This window comes from Manacus vitellinus, unplaced genomic scaffold (genome assembly GCF_001715985.3).
Source record: "Manacus vitellinus isolate BGI_N305 unplaced genomic scaffold, ASM171598v3 scaffold_13_pilon, whole genome shotgun sequence".
Taxonomy (NCBI): domain Eukaryota; kingdom Metazoa; phylum Chordata; class Aves; order Passeriformes; family Pipridae; genus Manacus; species Manacus vitellinus.
Window position 1 is genome coordinate 11,744,348 of NW_021938999.1, and position 12,113 is coordinate 11,756,460.

The 12,113-nt window shown below is 36.1% G+C and overlaps 1 protein-coding gene across 1 annotated transcript in view; it reads left to right on the plus strand.

Moving 5' to 3' along the window:
* FBXL13 (F-box and leucine rich repeat protein 13) overlaps positions 1–12,113 on the plus strand; it is a 59,781-nt gene that overhangs the window by 26,863 nt on the left and 20,805 nt on the right. Inside the window, 5 exon segments of the mRNA XM_029958069.1 lie at positions 5,909–6,000; positions 6,623–6,683; positions 6,686–6,772; positions 6,885–7,011; positions 8,959–9,025. Coding sequence (XP_029813929.1) covers positions 5,909–6,000; positions 6,623–6,683; positions 6,686–6,772; positions 6,885–7,011; positions 8,959–9,025 — 434 coding nt within the window.

Sequence of the window (12,113 nt, forward strand, 5' to 3'; positions counted from 1 at the left end):
TTGTTCAGAAGTGTCATCATGAGCTGTAGGGATCTGCCTCTAGAAAGCATGATCTCATAGTACTCAGAGAAAAGGGATCATCATCAGACTGGGAAAACCACAGTCCTTCCCTTCCAGAGGAAAGTGGGCTTGCTTGCCAGTGTATTTGAGAGCTCTGAAAGGAATTCCACAGCTTGCTCCATTTTGGGTTTCCCCATGATTCTGGAGCCGTGCTTAATGATTATAACCAAGTGCTTAAGTAAACAGTTAAAACCAAAAAGAGCATCAGATTGCATCACAGATACAGAAAGCATTTTAATAAGATAGGGTTTTTTTCCCTCTCACTGGATGAACTAAACCAAAGGGAACTTCTGAAAGGCTAATATTTCAGATTTAGTTAGAAAAATGTAGGGAAGCTATAGTACAAATATTTAAATTATGCTAAAAATGTTCTATAGAACAGAATATATATTCTATAGAATATGTATTTTCCCTGTTTTTTCATTATTCTTGTTTTTTTCTTTTATTTTAGTATTAGAGTTCTTTTTATATGAATTCTTCTATTACCATTATTACCAAAGGATTTGAACATCTATTTAGAAAGCCCATGTGTAAAATGGGTGATTATGCGAATGATTTTGTAAAGTGGCAACTTGAGGACCAGGGCATTTAAATAGCTTGTTAAAACATAGTTAGGCAGAAAACTGGGAATTCTAGTTTGTTGTCATGAAGCAGGGCAGTCTTTCCTTTGACTGTTATATTAATACTTGGTGATAACACTGGATGAATTGTAGGTAAGGGGGTTTTTTTGCATAAAACACAGTAATCAAGATCGTGTCCTTATGACACAGGTGGTAAATATTTTCACTAATGAATTTCAACATATTTTCATAAAAATACAGAGATTCTCTTGTGTGTTGCTCAAAGGGTACCCTGTTACACCATTGATGTTCTCATAACATTACGTAGAAAGCATAAGATTTCTTTGTCCTGCTTCTGAAGCTGAACAGCACAGGAGGAAAATTTTCTGCTGTTAGACACAAAACTGAAAAGACGGGAGGGTATAAAGCAATTGCATGTCATTTATCAACATATTAGGTGGGGATGATACAACTAGAACAGTTTGATGAGAGATATTTCCAGTTAAATTAGAAAAATGAAGGTGTTCAAAGAAATTGACCTTTTTTTTTTGGTGACATTTGTGGCTGATTTTCTGACTGAAACTATTCTGGCCCAAAATGTGTTGGAACAGTCTGTCACTTGCTGTGGTTTACAACAGCTGGATAAGCCACTGGGAAAAATAAGTTTGACCCTTTCATTTCTTGACATCCTTCAGTGTTAGTGGGGATGTCAGGAAAGCTATTGGCAAATGTGTAGGCTTCACCAGTTGTCACCATCTGCAGTCCTCCTGCTCTGGCTTCATTGGGAGAATTCTCATTTTGTCCAATTCTGGCTTCTTCGGACCTATCGAGCAACAAAAAGGGGCCATCACTTGGGGAGCAAGTCTGAGCCATGTTCTTTATTTATTGAAGAAGAGAACTGGTTGTTTACATTTCCTGAGTACAAACTTGTGTAACTGAAGAATACTATAAGTTACACATGGACTGTTATTTATTTTTAGAAACATGCTAATTCAGGAGTATGTTAATATAAGCTTTTTCTTTTGTACAGTGGAAAACTAAAAGAAAAATAACATGTAGAGGCAAGCCATTAATGTAATGTGCTAAACATCTGAAGGGATACCACAATTCATTTTATGATTCTTGACAAAGAGAGGACACACAAAAAAAAGATAGTCCCTTGTGCCCCAGTGAGTACTTCCTCGATCCTGAACATTGATTTTCAAGTTTCTACACTCAGAGTGCGTTGCCAATACTGGAATCATAGAATAGTGTTTCTTCAAAATCCCTTCTGTACTGCAGACAGCATTCTGCCTTGCAGAATGGATTTCACAAATACAGTCAGTTCTGGGGAGAAAGAGGGAATTTTAAAGTGGGAGATGTGTAGCAAAGAAGCCAAAACCTGAATAAAAAATCTGCATAGTCCTATTCTTTGGGATTAAGAAACTGTAAAAAGATTAAATTAAATGAACTCTGAGATTCTTACAAGCATTTTATCATTTCACTAAATTTTTTTTCTAAATTTATGGGGACAGATCTTTAGCTGTGGTTTGCTCCATGTTTGTTTTGATGTACTTTCATTTCAGATCACAGTATCCTAGCATACAATTTAGAAAAAACCCAAGTCAGAAATCTACATATTAGACTGAAAACTCCTGCAGACACGGACTTATATTTTACTTGTTTACTTTGTTTTATTTATATTTATATTTTATCATTCCATTGACTTCTGAATTGTATGTGCAAGAAAAGTAAAACATTTATAGAATAATCTTACAGGTCATGCTGAAAAAGTCTATTTTGCAGAATTTTGTAGGAGCTAAGACTCAATAACCTTCAAAAGATCTTTCCTCACAATTGGTTTGAAGGAGAAGGTTTAAGTTGGTTTTTGCTCATCTGGGGCAAAGAATTCAGTATTAAACTCCATATGTATCCTAACACTGATTCTCAGGACAAACTCTTCACTCTTGAGGCAATCTATTAAACACAGCAATTTCAGGTGAGTTGAGAAAGCAATTGTTTTACTAAAATGTGCACAAAATTTCATATTTCTATACTTTATCTTCAAGAGTGCCTGAAGTTTCATAGATAGTCCATATGGGCTTTAGAGAAGAAATTAAGGTTAATAAAGGGAATAAAGGAAAATAAGATAAATACATATGATATTGCAATAGCATCTAAATGTTGACTAATTTTATTTAATCTTATCTGAATACATGTTTCACACTGGAACTTTCTCAGCCTGATGCCCGAGACTCATTATCCAGTTATTAAGTTAAAAAACTCTTCTAGTGAAAAAAAAGTTTAAACAATCTGTGCAGGGGTATTATTAACTGCTTCAGTGTAATTTGGTTTGGATTGCATGGAGGAAAACACCAGATTTCTGCTATTTGTGGTATCAAATGGCTATGTTAAGTGAACAGTGTTTTTCCAGACAGAGATTAAAAGTCCTTTAGACTGCAGTTAACATTATGCAATCCTTAGTGAATTCCAGAAACAGACATGCTACTTTTGTTCCTCAGGATTGTGGAGTATGATCTGATTACCTGCTACCTACTATCTATCCTTTTGAGAATGGGAATTTCACTTAATTTTAGGCCTCTAAACTAAGGTGGTGCCTAGAAAATTAATTTATCTACGTAACCATTAGAGAGGGAGGGAGGTCTCCAGAGGCGATTCAGACTTTGTCAGGTCTGACCTGTCTTGGGATCTTTGTTGCTCTTTGCTATACAGAGATCCCAGGATTCATAATTATTCTGTTGTGGCACTTGAGAGCCAATGAGGAAGAGGCCTGTTGCAGGGTTAGGTGAACTCCTGCTTGGACGAATTGGTGATGCTGTGGTAAAGCAATTGGTGCTTCCTGACCAGCAGAGAGTAAAGATTTCCCAGTGCTTCCCTCAGGCAGCTGCTTGTTTGATATTCACAATTAAGCTAATCCCTTTCATACATACTGAAGGTTTTGGGCTGAGGAAACAAGATAGGATTATATTGTCTTACATCACATATGCCAATAGTGAGTACAAAATTAGAATTGGACAGCTGAATTTTACATTCTGTCCTGAGAACTAGCACCCATCTTTCCACACCAACATTTTACCTTCTAGTGATCATTAGCAGTAGAAAAGAGTATTGCCTTTGCCATATACTGTTAGTGGTTGTTTTGCAATCATTTGTGGTGGGCAAATCCAACCTATCCATGCTGATGAGTGAGATCTACAGTACTCTCTGCAGATCCTCACTGATGTGTTACCATACCAACCACATTCCCAAAGTCACAGTGCCCTTTTGTCCAACGGATATGTCTCAGTTGGAGGTGCTGTGAGAGCCTGGACTGCACCAACAAGCTCTACATGCTCTGAGCAGCTTGTGGTTACAAGATGGTTCTTTCTGTATAATCCTATTCTGCAGCCCTGCAGCCTCCCAAGATTTTCCTTCTTCACCTCTTTCTTACGGTGTGGCTGTTCTCAGGCTGGTCTCAGAACCTGATCCAGATTCTGCAGCTGCACCATATCAGACCTGACCTTGAGCACAGGCAGCTATCAGGTAGTTGATGGGATTTATATTACCATGCATTACTGGTAAAATATTTCTTCTATTTATTTTGGTGTTAGGGTTTTCACTCCCATTTTACAGGCTGCTACAGATCCACTGTAGGAAAAACATTTATGCTACACTTGTCCTGAGCTTAAAACACACCAGATTATTTACAGTGCTAACAGTGCCAGTGTGTGTCATGAGCCACACCATATTCTGGCTAGCTGGCTGTGAGACCTGCACAAACATTTCCAGCCACTTCCCTTCTAGTGTTGACACCCCCGCTGCACAAGGGAAAAAATGCAAAGAGTGCCACAGTCCTTTAAGGAGAGAGAAGACATTTGACATCAAAATATTTAAAACAATTTACAAAGAATCTGTTTAAAAGGCCACTCCAGCCTGAAAATAAAGAGCAAGCCAACCTGGGCATAAGTTAAAAGATGGGGCATTATGCCAGAAAAGAAAAGACAGTCTGCCTTGATTCTAACTTAAAGTCAGTTACTCCATGAAAAAAATGCCAAATGCAAAAAGAACCCAAATGTTAAGTTTGCAAAATGAAGAAGAGCCAGAAACCCAGGGTGTGAATCTTCTAATTCAATGCAAGATGGAAGGAAAGCAGGCTTGACCCTTGTTTCCACTGATAAGTAGCAGAGGTAGGACACAGCAAGAATCCCACCCAAAATACTTTGTATTACAGTTTTCCTGCTTTGGATTCTTCTCTCCACAGGCCTCATTTGGTACCCAGGGGGATATGACAGACTACTTTTTTCTATGGACATTTTGTGAATGAATTCCTGGTACACAGCATGGCTGTGGTCTGAACCACACAAAACTGTTATAGAATGATAGGATCGTTAAGGTCAGAAAAGACTCCAAGATCACCAAGTCCAACCATCATCTGTTATATTATACAAATTCAAACCCTTGGGAAACAGTGAAATCTCTACCTGCAAATATCAAGGGGGCAAATTCCTGGGGAGGAATGATTCACATCCAAGTTGTCTGTGGAACATGAAGCTAGAAGGAAACTGTCCTTTACTTTACACAGCATTTATATGTCAAAGGAAATACTTCGTATGCCCAAGAGTGAACGGACATCTATTGAATTTAGGTAGTTGAAGAGTTGTCTCCTTGGAGTGATAAAGGGAATAAACTGAATTAACAAATCCATCTGTCCTTTTGTAACTTCACTGAATATTGCTCTGTTAGAGTATTCAGGGTTGGTGATGTGGTCCTGCATGAAGGATTCTCTAAATGAGCTCAGTTTATTGTGATTGCACAGGATCTTTCCTTGTATCCCCTCTGAATTTAACACACATTTTATGTGTGGATCTGGATCTGGAATGGATCCAGATGGAATGGATCTAGAAAAAAAGCGATGAAGATACTTTGCTACATTCAGAGTTTGCTTCAAACTGGATTTTAGCAGTGAATACCTCGTAAGGCTGCGAAAACTAAGGTAGAATAATGTGACGATGACATTCATTACTACTTCCATAAATGGTGTCAGCTGTAAAAATTGTTGGACTTTACTCTTGCTTGATTAAAAGACACACTTTTTGGACAGATCCTTTGGATTATGTTGTTCAAATTGCAGAATAATATATATACCTTATGGGTCTGTTTTTCTTTTGGTAAGATTAATGCATTTCTTGTCTTAGTGAGCATCTAGGTACCTATGGTTTTAAAATACTGAAGAGATCTCAAGCTTTCCCTGTAATGTTTTTGTTAGGGTTGCTAAGACATAATCATTTTATTTCTTGTCTAAATTTCAGTTGATGTCTTCAGAAGTATTGCCAATGGCTGCAATGGAATTCAAGATTTGCTAATCAGCAAAATGCCAACTCTTACAGACAGATGTATTCAAGTAAGAAAATAAATCTGTACATTTGGAGAAACTTTCTGATGTTGGAACTGGGTTATCCTCTCAAATGACTTTAAAGAAAGTTATTCAGAATCAATTTGAAAGGAAAAGTTCTCTCCAAAACATTTTTTTACAACTATTAGCTAATTATGTTTATAAATCTTGCTCACTTACAGTCTTGTGCAGAAAATTTCAGTTGTCTTGTCTTCTTTTTTGCATTAGTATGTCTGAATTATGGTCTTCCAGTCTATAAATGAGCACTTTTCACTTTTAGTGTTAAAGCTAATGTAATATATGGGAACAGCATTCTCCTACTGATTTTGCCCATCAAAAAAGAATTTCCAGGCTTCTGCAAAAGTGATTGTTAACTAGATCACTGTCTCACATGTGTCCTATTTCATGTCTCCAGGTGCTTACTTCTTTTCCTTGTGTTCCAAAACATAAGTATATGAAGAATTTAAGTGTTTCACATACCGCTCCCTGTCTAGAAGTTACTGTTTAAATGAATTATAACTATTTGTTTGAAATGGTAACATTTTGGTGTTATATGCAGAATATTTGGTGATCTTTTTTTATGTGACAGCATAGGGATATGAATGTTTTATGTCACCTTCTCTCTTCAAAGACTCTGGTTCCAAAACGCCAACAAATAAGGTCTATTTTCTTCCCTGACTCTCCAAAACTTTCTGAACTTTTAAAGCCCTTGTCAAGGTCAGCACTGAATATTAGTATATTAATTCAAAAAATTCTTAGGATGATATATTTTTAAAATTCAGTCAGATAATTTGAAATAAATCAGCTCATTTCAGTGGATATTTGGATCAGTCCCTTAATGTATGTCAGATGTGTAACTTACATCTTTAATATTTCAATTTCAAGTTGATGAGTAAATGCAGCCCCATACATCAGGCACATTCATATGTCTGTTTGATGCCAGAAGATTACAGATGCTGGTCTTAGGATGATTTCACCATTGAAACATATTCTTGTACTGAATGTGGCAGACTGTATAAGGCACTAGATCACATTGGATTTCTGTAACCATTGCAAAGGGATTGTAGTAGTTAATTATACTCGTAATAAGTCCTGTTAACACGTTTCAGTTTTAAAACTAAATTCTTAGAATGTTAATATATGCATCTGAATATATAAAAAAATATTTTATGCAAGTAGTTTTTTGGTCCTGTATCATGTTTTCAAAAATGTATTTATTATTAATACAATTCAAGCAAAAAAACTAACTGTAGATTTAGTATGACTTCATAGCCATGGCATATTTCAGTGCTGGAATGTGGCTATGAAGAAGATGAATATGATAATCAAAGACAATTCCAGTGTAAGAATTATATTGAAACTTGGACATTATTTAATTTTTTGAATATTGAAATAATACTTTATAACTGTCTAATACTAAGATATAAATAAAACTGCCAATTTTTTTTACAATTACCAAGAAAATATTGTTATTTATGGTATAGGGGAAGGATATATTTTATATGAAGGCTTGTTTTCCACTTCAGATGTGTCACATATCAGTAGAAGAGCTGGAATAATACCGTGGTATCATGTTGGTAGTTCAGCTGGGCAGGTGGGACAGCTGCCTGTGTATTCTGGTTTAACATTTAGAAGGCTGGGTTTCCAGTCTGTCAGCCAGATCATGGGCTGTGAGTGTGTTTGCACGTGTCTACTGCCTCTAGTGCTAAAGAATTCCTGAATTACCCTAACAAAATTTTTAAGCAGTTGTAAAGCTGTTGTAGAACTCTGTACTTACTTTATTGCTTTTGCAGACACTTTTAAAAGTTTCAGCATTAACAAAGTTATAGATTTTAACACATCTAAACTTGTGTGGTGGGTTGACCCTGGGGGTCCAGGTACCCACCAAAGCTGCTCTCTCACTCACCTCTGGTTACAGAATAAGTATTTTAAATTTTTTTTAATTCAGTATTGCCAGGACCTGCCATCCTTATAGACTTCATGCGAGTTGGTTATTCTGAAGTTACATTTCTTAAATTTGTCTGTCATCTAGAATGAAAAACAACTGCACTGTGAAATAACACCCAAACTACCACAGTGGCTGAATTGTTGCAGAGTAATTAACAGTTTATGAATTCTAGCTTCTTCTGTAGCCTGTGGTCACACAATGAGGCTCTGTTCAGGTTATCGGTTTATTAGTAGTGCTGAGACTTTGGGATTTGCAGTGATTCTTTGTGCTGCAACAAAGTGTACAGGCCAAAGTATGATTCTGTCCTGCATAATTCTGGGATTAATTTTTTATTCATCAGGGAGCACAAAAGAAATACTGGGAATGCATTGAAAAGCTATGTGTACAGTAATGTTAAACATACCAGAGATATGAACTGTATTGAAACACCAAAGTTGGAGTCAGCTCTCCAGACTTCTCAGCTTGGCTGAAAGACTTTCTATCTACTTAATTTTTATAACCTTTTTGTATAAGTTAGCTGTGTGGGAGATATGCAATTGATTAAGCGAAACACTCCTAAGAATTCAGGTTAACTCTCCATGCAGTACAGAACAGCCGCCACATACATATGCTGCTGATGACTTTTGCTTCTGTGCTAGGAGATAATTTTCGCTTAAAATTATTTCAGTTCCTTAAATTAAAAAAAAATTAATACAAATATTACTCTGAGATGTTTAAACATGTTCTGATACTTTCTAGATGTGTTTTTCAAGCTCTGTCTTTCAGAGTGGCTGTCATACCTGAGTACTGGAACTGACAGAATTTCCCGTAATCTCCAATAGACCTTCTTTTCCAGAAAGTTTGGGTTTTCAGCCATTCCAAAGTGCAGCATCATTCTGATTCTTTTGGGGGCTATTTTAAAAATACCACTATTAATTTTTGTTTATCTACAATGCTGACTGCTGAATGCAAATCATGTATTGACTTGTATGGAGTAGGAAAAGTACTGATTATAAATATTGCCTACATTTCTCTCTTAGGGTCAGTAATGGATGTGTAAGGCCATTGGTACAAGATTCTTCAGGAGCTAAGCTAAGAAAGCTGAGTGTGAGCTTAGCTCCGTCAGAGGCATATTGTGCCTCTCCACTGTGATCTAGAAAGCAATTGATAGTGAAAGAATTGCTAATAAGGTGTCTTCAATGTGTCGAGTTGCTAAAACTGGAAAGCAAAAAAAAAGCAAGTTGGGGAGCCAGGTTAAACATTGCAGGACTCCACATTAGAAGTGCAGGTAGGTCCTGCTTGTGCACAGGGTTCAGAGCCAGTTCTGCTGCTTCATTTGCTTTTGTGACAAACTCTCTCAAACAGTGAACACAGAAATCTGAGAGAATCCTTGTGAAAAAAATTTGCCCTAGAGACTCTTCACTCAGTCACCGTCCAAACAAAATTCTGACCAAAAACCTCATTATTTGGCTCTAACACAAGAGTTTGTGCAAAAGTAATCAAAATGTGAAAAAAAATTAAAATGCCTGTATCCTTTATGGAGGTCTGACTATAAAGAAGAAAATTAAGCCAAATAAAGAGGGTTGGGAAATCCAAGACTTCCCTTAATGTGTTCATTTAAAATATCATAAAATTATATCTGAATGAAAATTATGCTGCCTTGAATTTTAGTCCCACAGTGTTTCAATATAAATGTTTTCTTCTCCTTGCCTGCCACAGTTAGTCTTTTAAAATGCTGTGTTGCTTCTTACTCTAGTTTTCACATAGCACAACCCGTGACCTCGGCAACAAGCCAAGCTCTTTTGCTTACACTGCACTGCTAAGGCTTTCAGTTTTCTCTTTCCCACAAGACAGATAAAATTAACCCAAAAACTGACCATTTTTAATTTTTGTCATTTCTATCTGAGTGCTAATACCAGCAAAAAAACTGTCAAGATTTTTGCTGTTTGCTGTATTGAAGCATTAGCATTCATGCGTGGATATTAGATACATTTTCTAGTATTAAAACATTAATTAATAAAAGGAAAACTTGCAGTCTGCTCTGTAACAGGCTACTGTTTGTGTGCTTTGACCTGATATTATGCATTTTATTAGCATACAGAGGAAGTCATACTAAGATCTCTTTCAATTTAGACTTGGTAAGTGTTGCTTTAAAAAGGGCACAATGTTTTATGTGCAGTAATCAACACCCGTACGCTGTGCTGATAGAGAAAACTCGTGAGGCTTATATGCTTCCCTGCAGGATGTGCAATAGATCTCTCTTGCTTTTGCTGTCTTGCTGTTTAATGTTTAGAATGTGCAATTTAGATTTGTACTACACAGGACAATTTTACTTTCTGGCTTTTCAAATGACAGCAGAATCATTCTGCTCATCAAAGCAGAGCAGAATTTATTTCCGTAAGGATACCTAAGGGAAGGATAGAGGAGAAAAGATATAGCAGAGCCATATATTTTACAGATTTGTGTCTCAAGTATGACTGACTTAAGCAAAATGGAAGTTTTTTCCCCCACTGTTGGTTCCTTCCTCTTCTGTGGTTACTCTGAAACCCAGTGTTCCTTTTGTGACCTGTCTTTCAATCAGAGAACTTGTTGCATTTGGATGAAATGTATTGACTCTTTAGACTTGTCCCTGACAAGACATTGTTAATTAAAAAAAAAAAACAAAACAACAAAACAGTACCTTATAGACAGACAGTAATTAAAAGATATAGTACTAATAAAAAAATACATTAAAAGTCTCTTTTGGGTTTGAAGAAGTTTATTATCCTTATCCTGAGTCTACTCCTCGACTTAAAAATTGGAAGTTGAATAAAAGTAATCACTGCATATGTTCAGATTCTGATATTGTGTAAAAAGTTCTGCATCTTACATAGAGAGAACATATCCAGGGAAACTTCTGAAAATGAGCTAGAATAAAGGAAGTAATTCATCTTCATTTTAAATATATATTTTTTTTTAAACTTCGTTATTTTAGCATTCATCCCTTTACATTTCAGGTAATATTTCCTTCTTTATTATTATTTTTTTTTTAAAAAACACAGATTTTTTTAAGTCTCAATAACTTTTTTCAATAGTGGGAAAGACATTTGTTCTGTTTTTGTCATTCCTGAAGTACCAGAAATCAGTTTCTTAAAGTTTCGAAGAAATTAAAAGAATATAAGAAATGAAAATATTTGCAACTTAATGACAACATTTCTTTGGAAAAAAAAGCAACAACACAGTGACAGAGCAAAGAAACCACCTTTTTTTTTTCTAGCTCGCCTCCTGTCCCTCATTGTTTTCCCTCACATTTTGCTCCTCTAAAATCCCTGGAATAGGAACCATAGTGTTTTAAATTATGAGTACGATGAATGTGTTCATGAATGCATAGAAAATATCACACGTAATTTTAGAGATCATTGTAAGGGTATTTACAGTATATGTAAGATTTTTAAGCTTCTATTACAGAGAAGAAAACATCAGCATTTAGGACCAAAATCTGTTTTATAAAAGCAGACTCAGTGGAAATGCTTCCATGAGTTAGAGAAGCGGTTTTAGTCACCAGTTTTATTTGCATACTCTCCATATTTTTTTAAAAATGTCTTGAACTTTTTCTGATGTCTTCATGAGACAGCCTTGACAGCTTTGCTCCGAGTGTCTGAAAGTGCTCAGCTGCCCGTTTCCTTGTTCTGACACAAGCTGCTAATGCACATGGCCTGGACCACCCATATTCCTGAGACGTTAAAAAAGTAATTAAGTACAAAAGTGTCAGGACATTTGAAGGAAATGCCTTCAATCAAGCAGGACTTAGACAGAAAAGCATAGCACAGTAATAAAAGATCCTGAGTTATATGGAACATCCAGCAACAAAAACAGTAGATGCCCTGACATAGACTCAGGGAAGCTTAATATCAGTGGTGGATTATATGCAGTGTAATAATGACAGAGAAAAAAAAATTGCCTGGAACATCAAAAAATAGGTAAAATACTTTAAAAATGGGAAGAACCCTGATAAACTTCTGAAATCAAGGATAAAAAGGACATACAAAGCATAGAGAGAAGTATTCTTTGTTTCTGCACTTTCTTCAGGAATGACTGCCATGCGTGAAATTCTCTCATGATAATCTAAGGCCCCATTCTCTTGTGTGGCTGAATTGTGTGCTGTGTGTAGTTACAATTCAAATTTGAGGATACTTTGTAATCACTGGGCACTCCT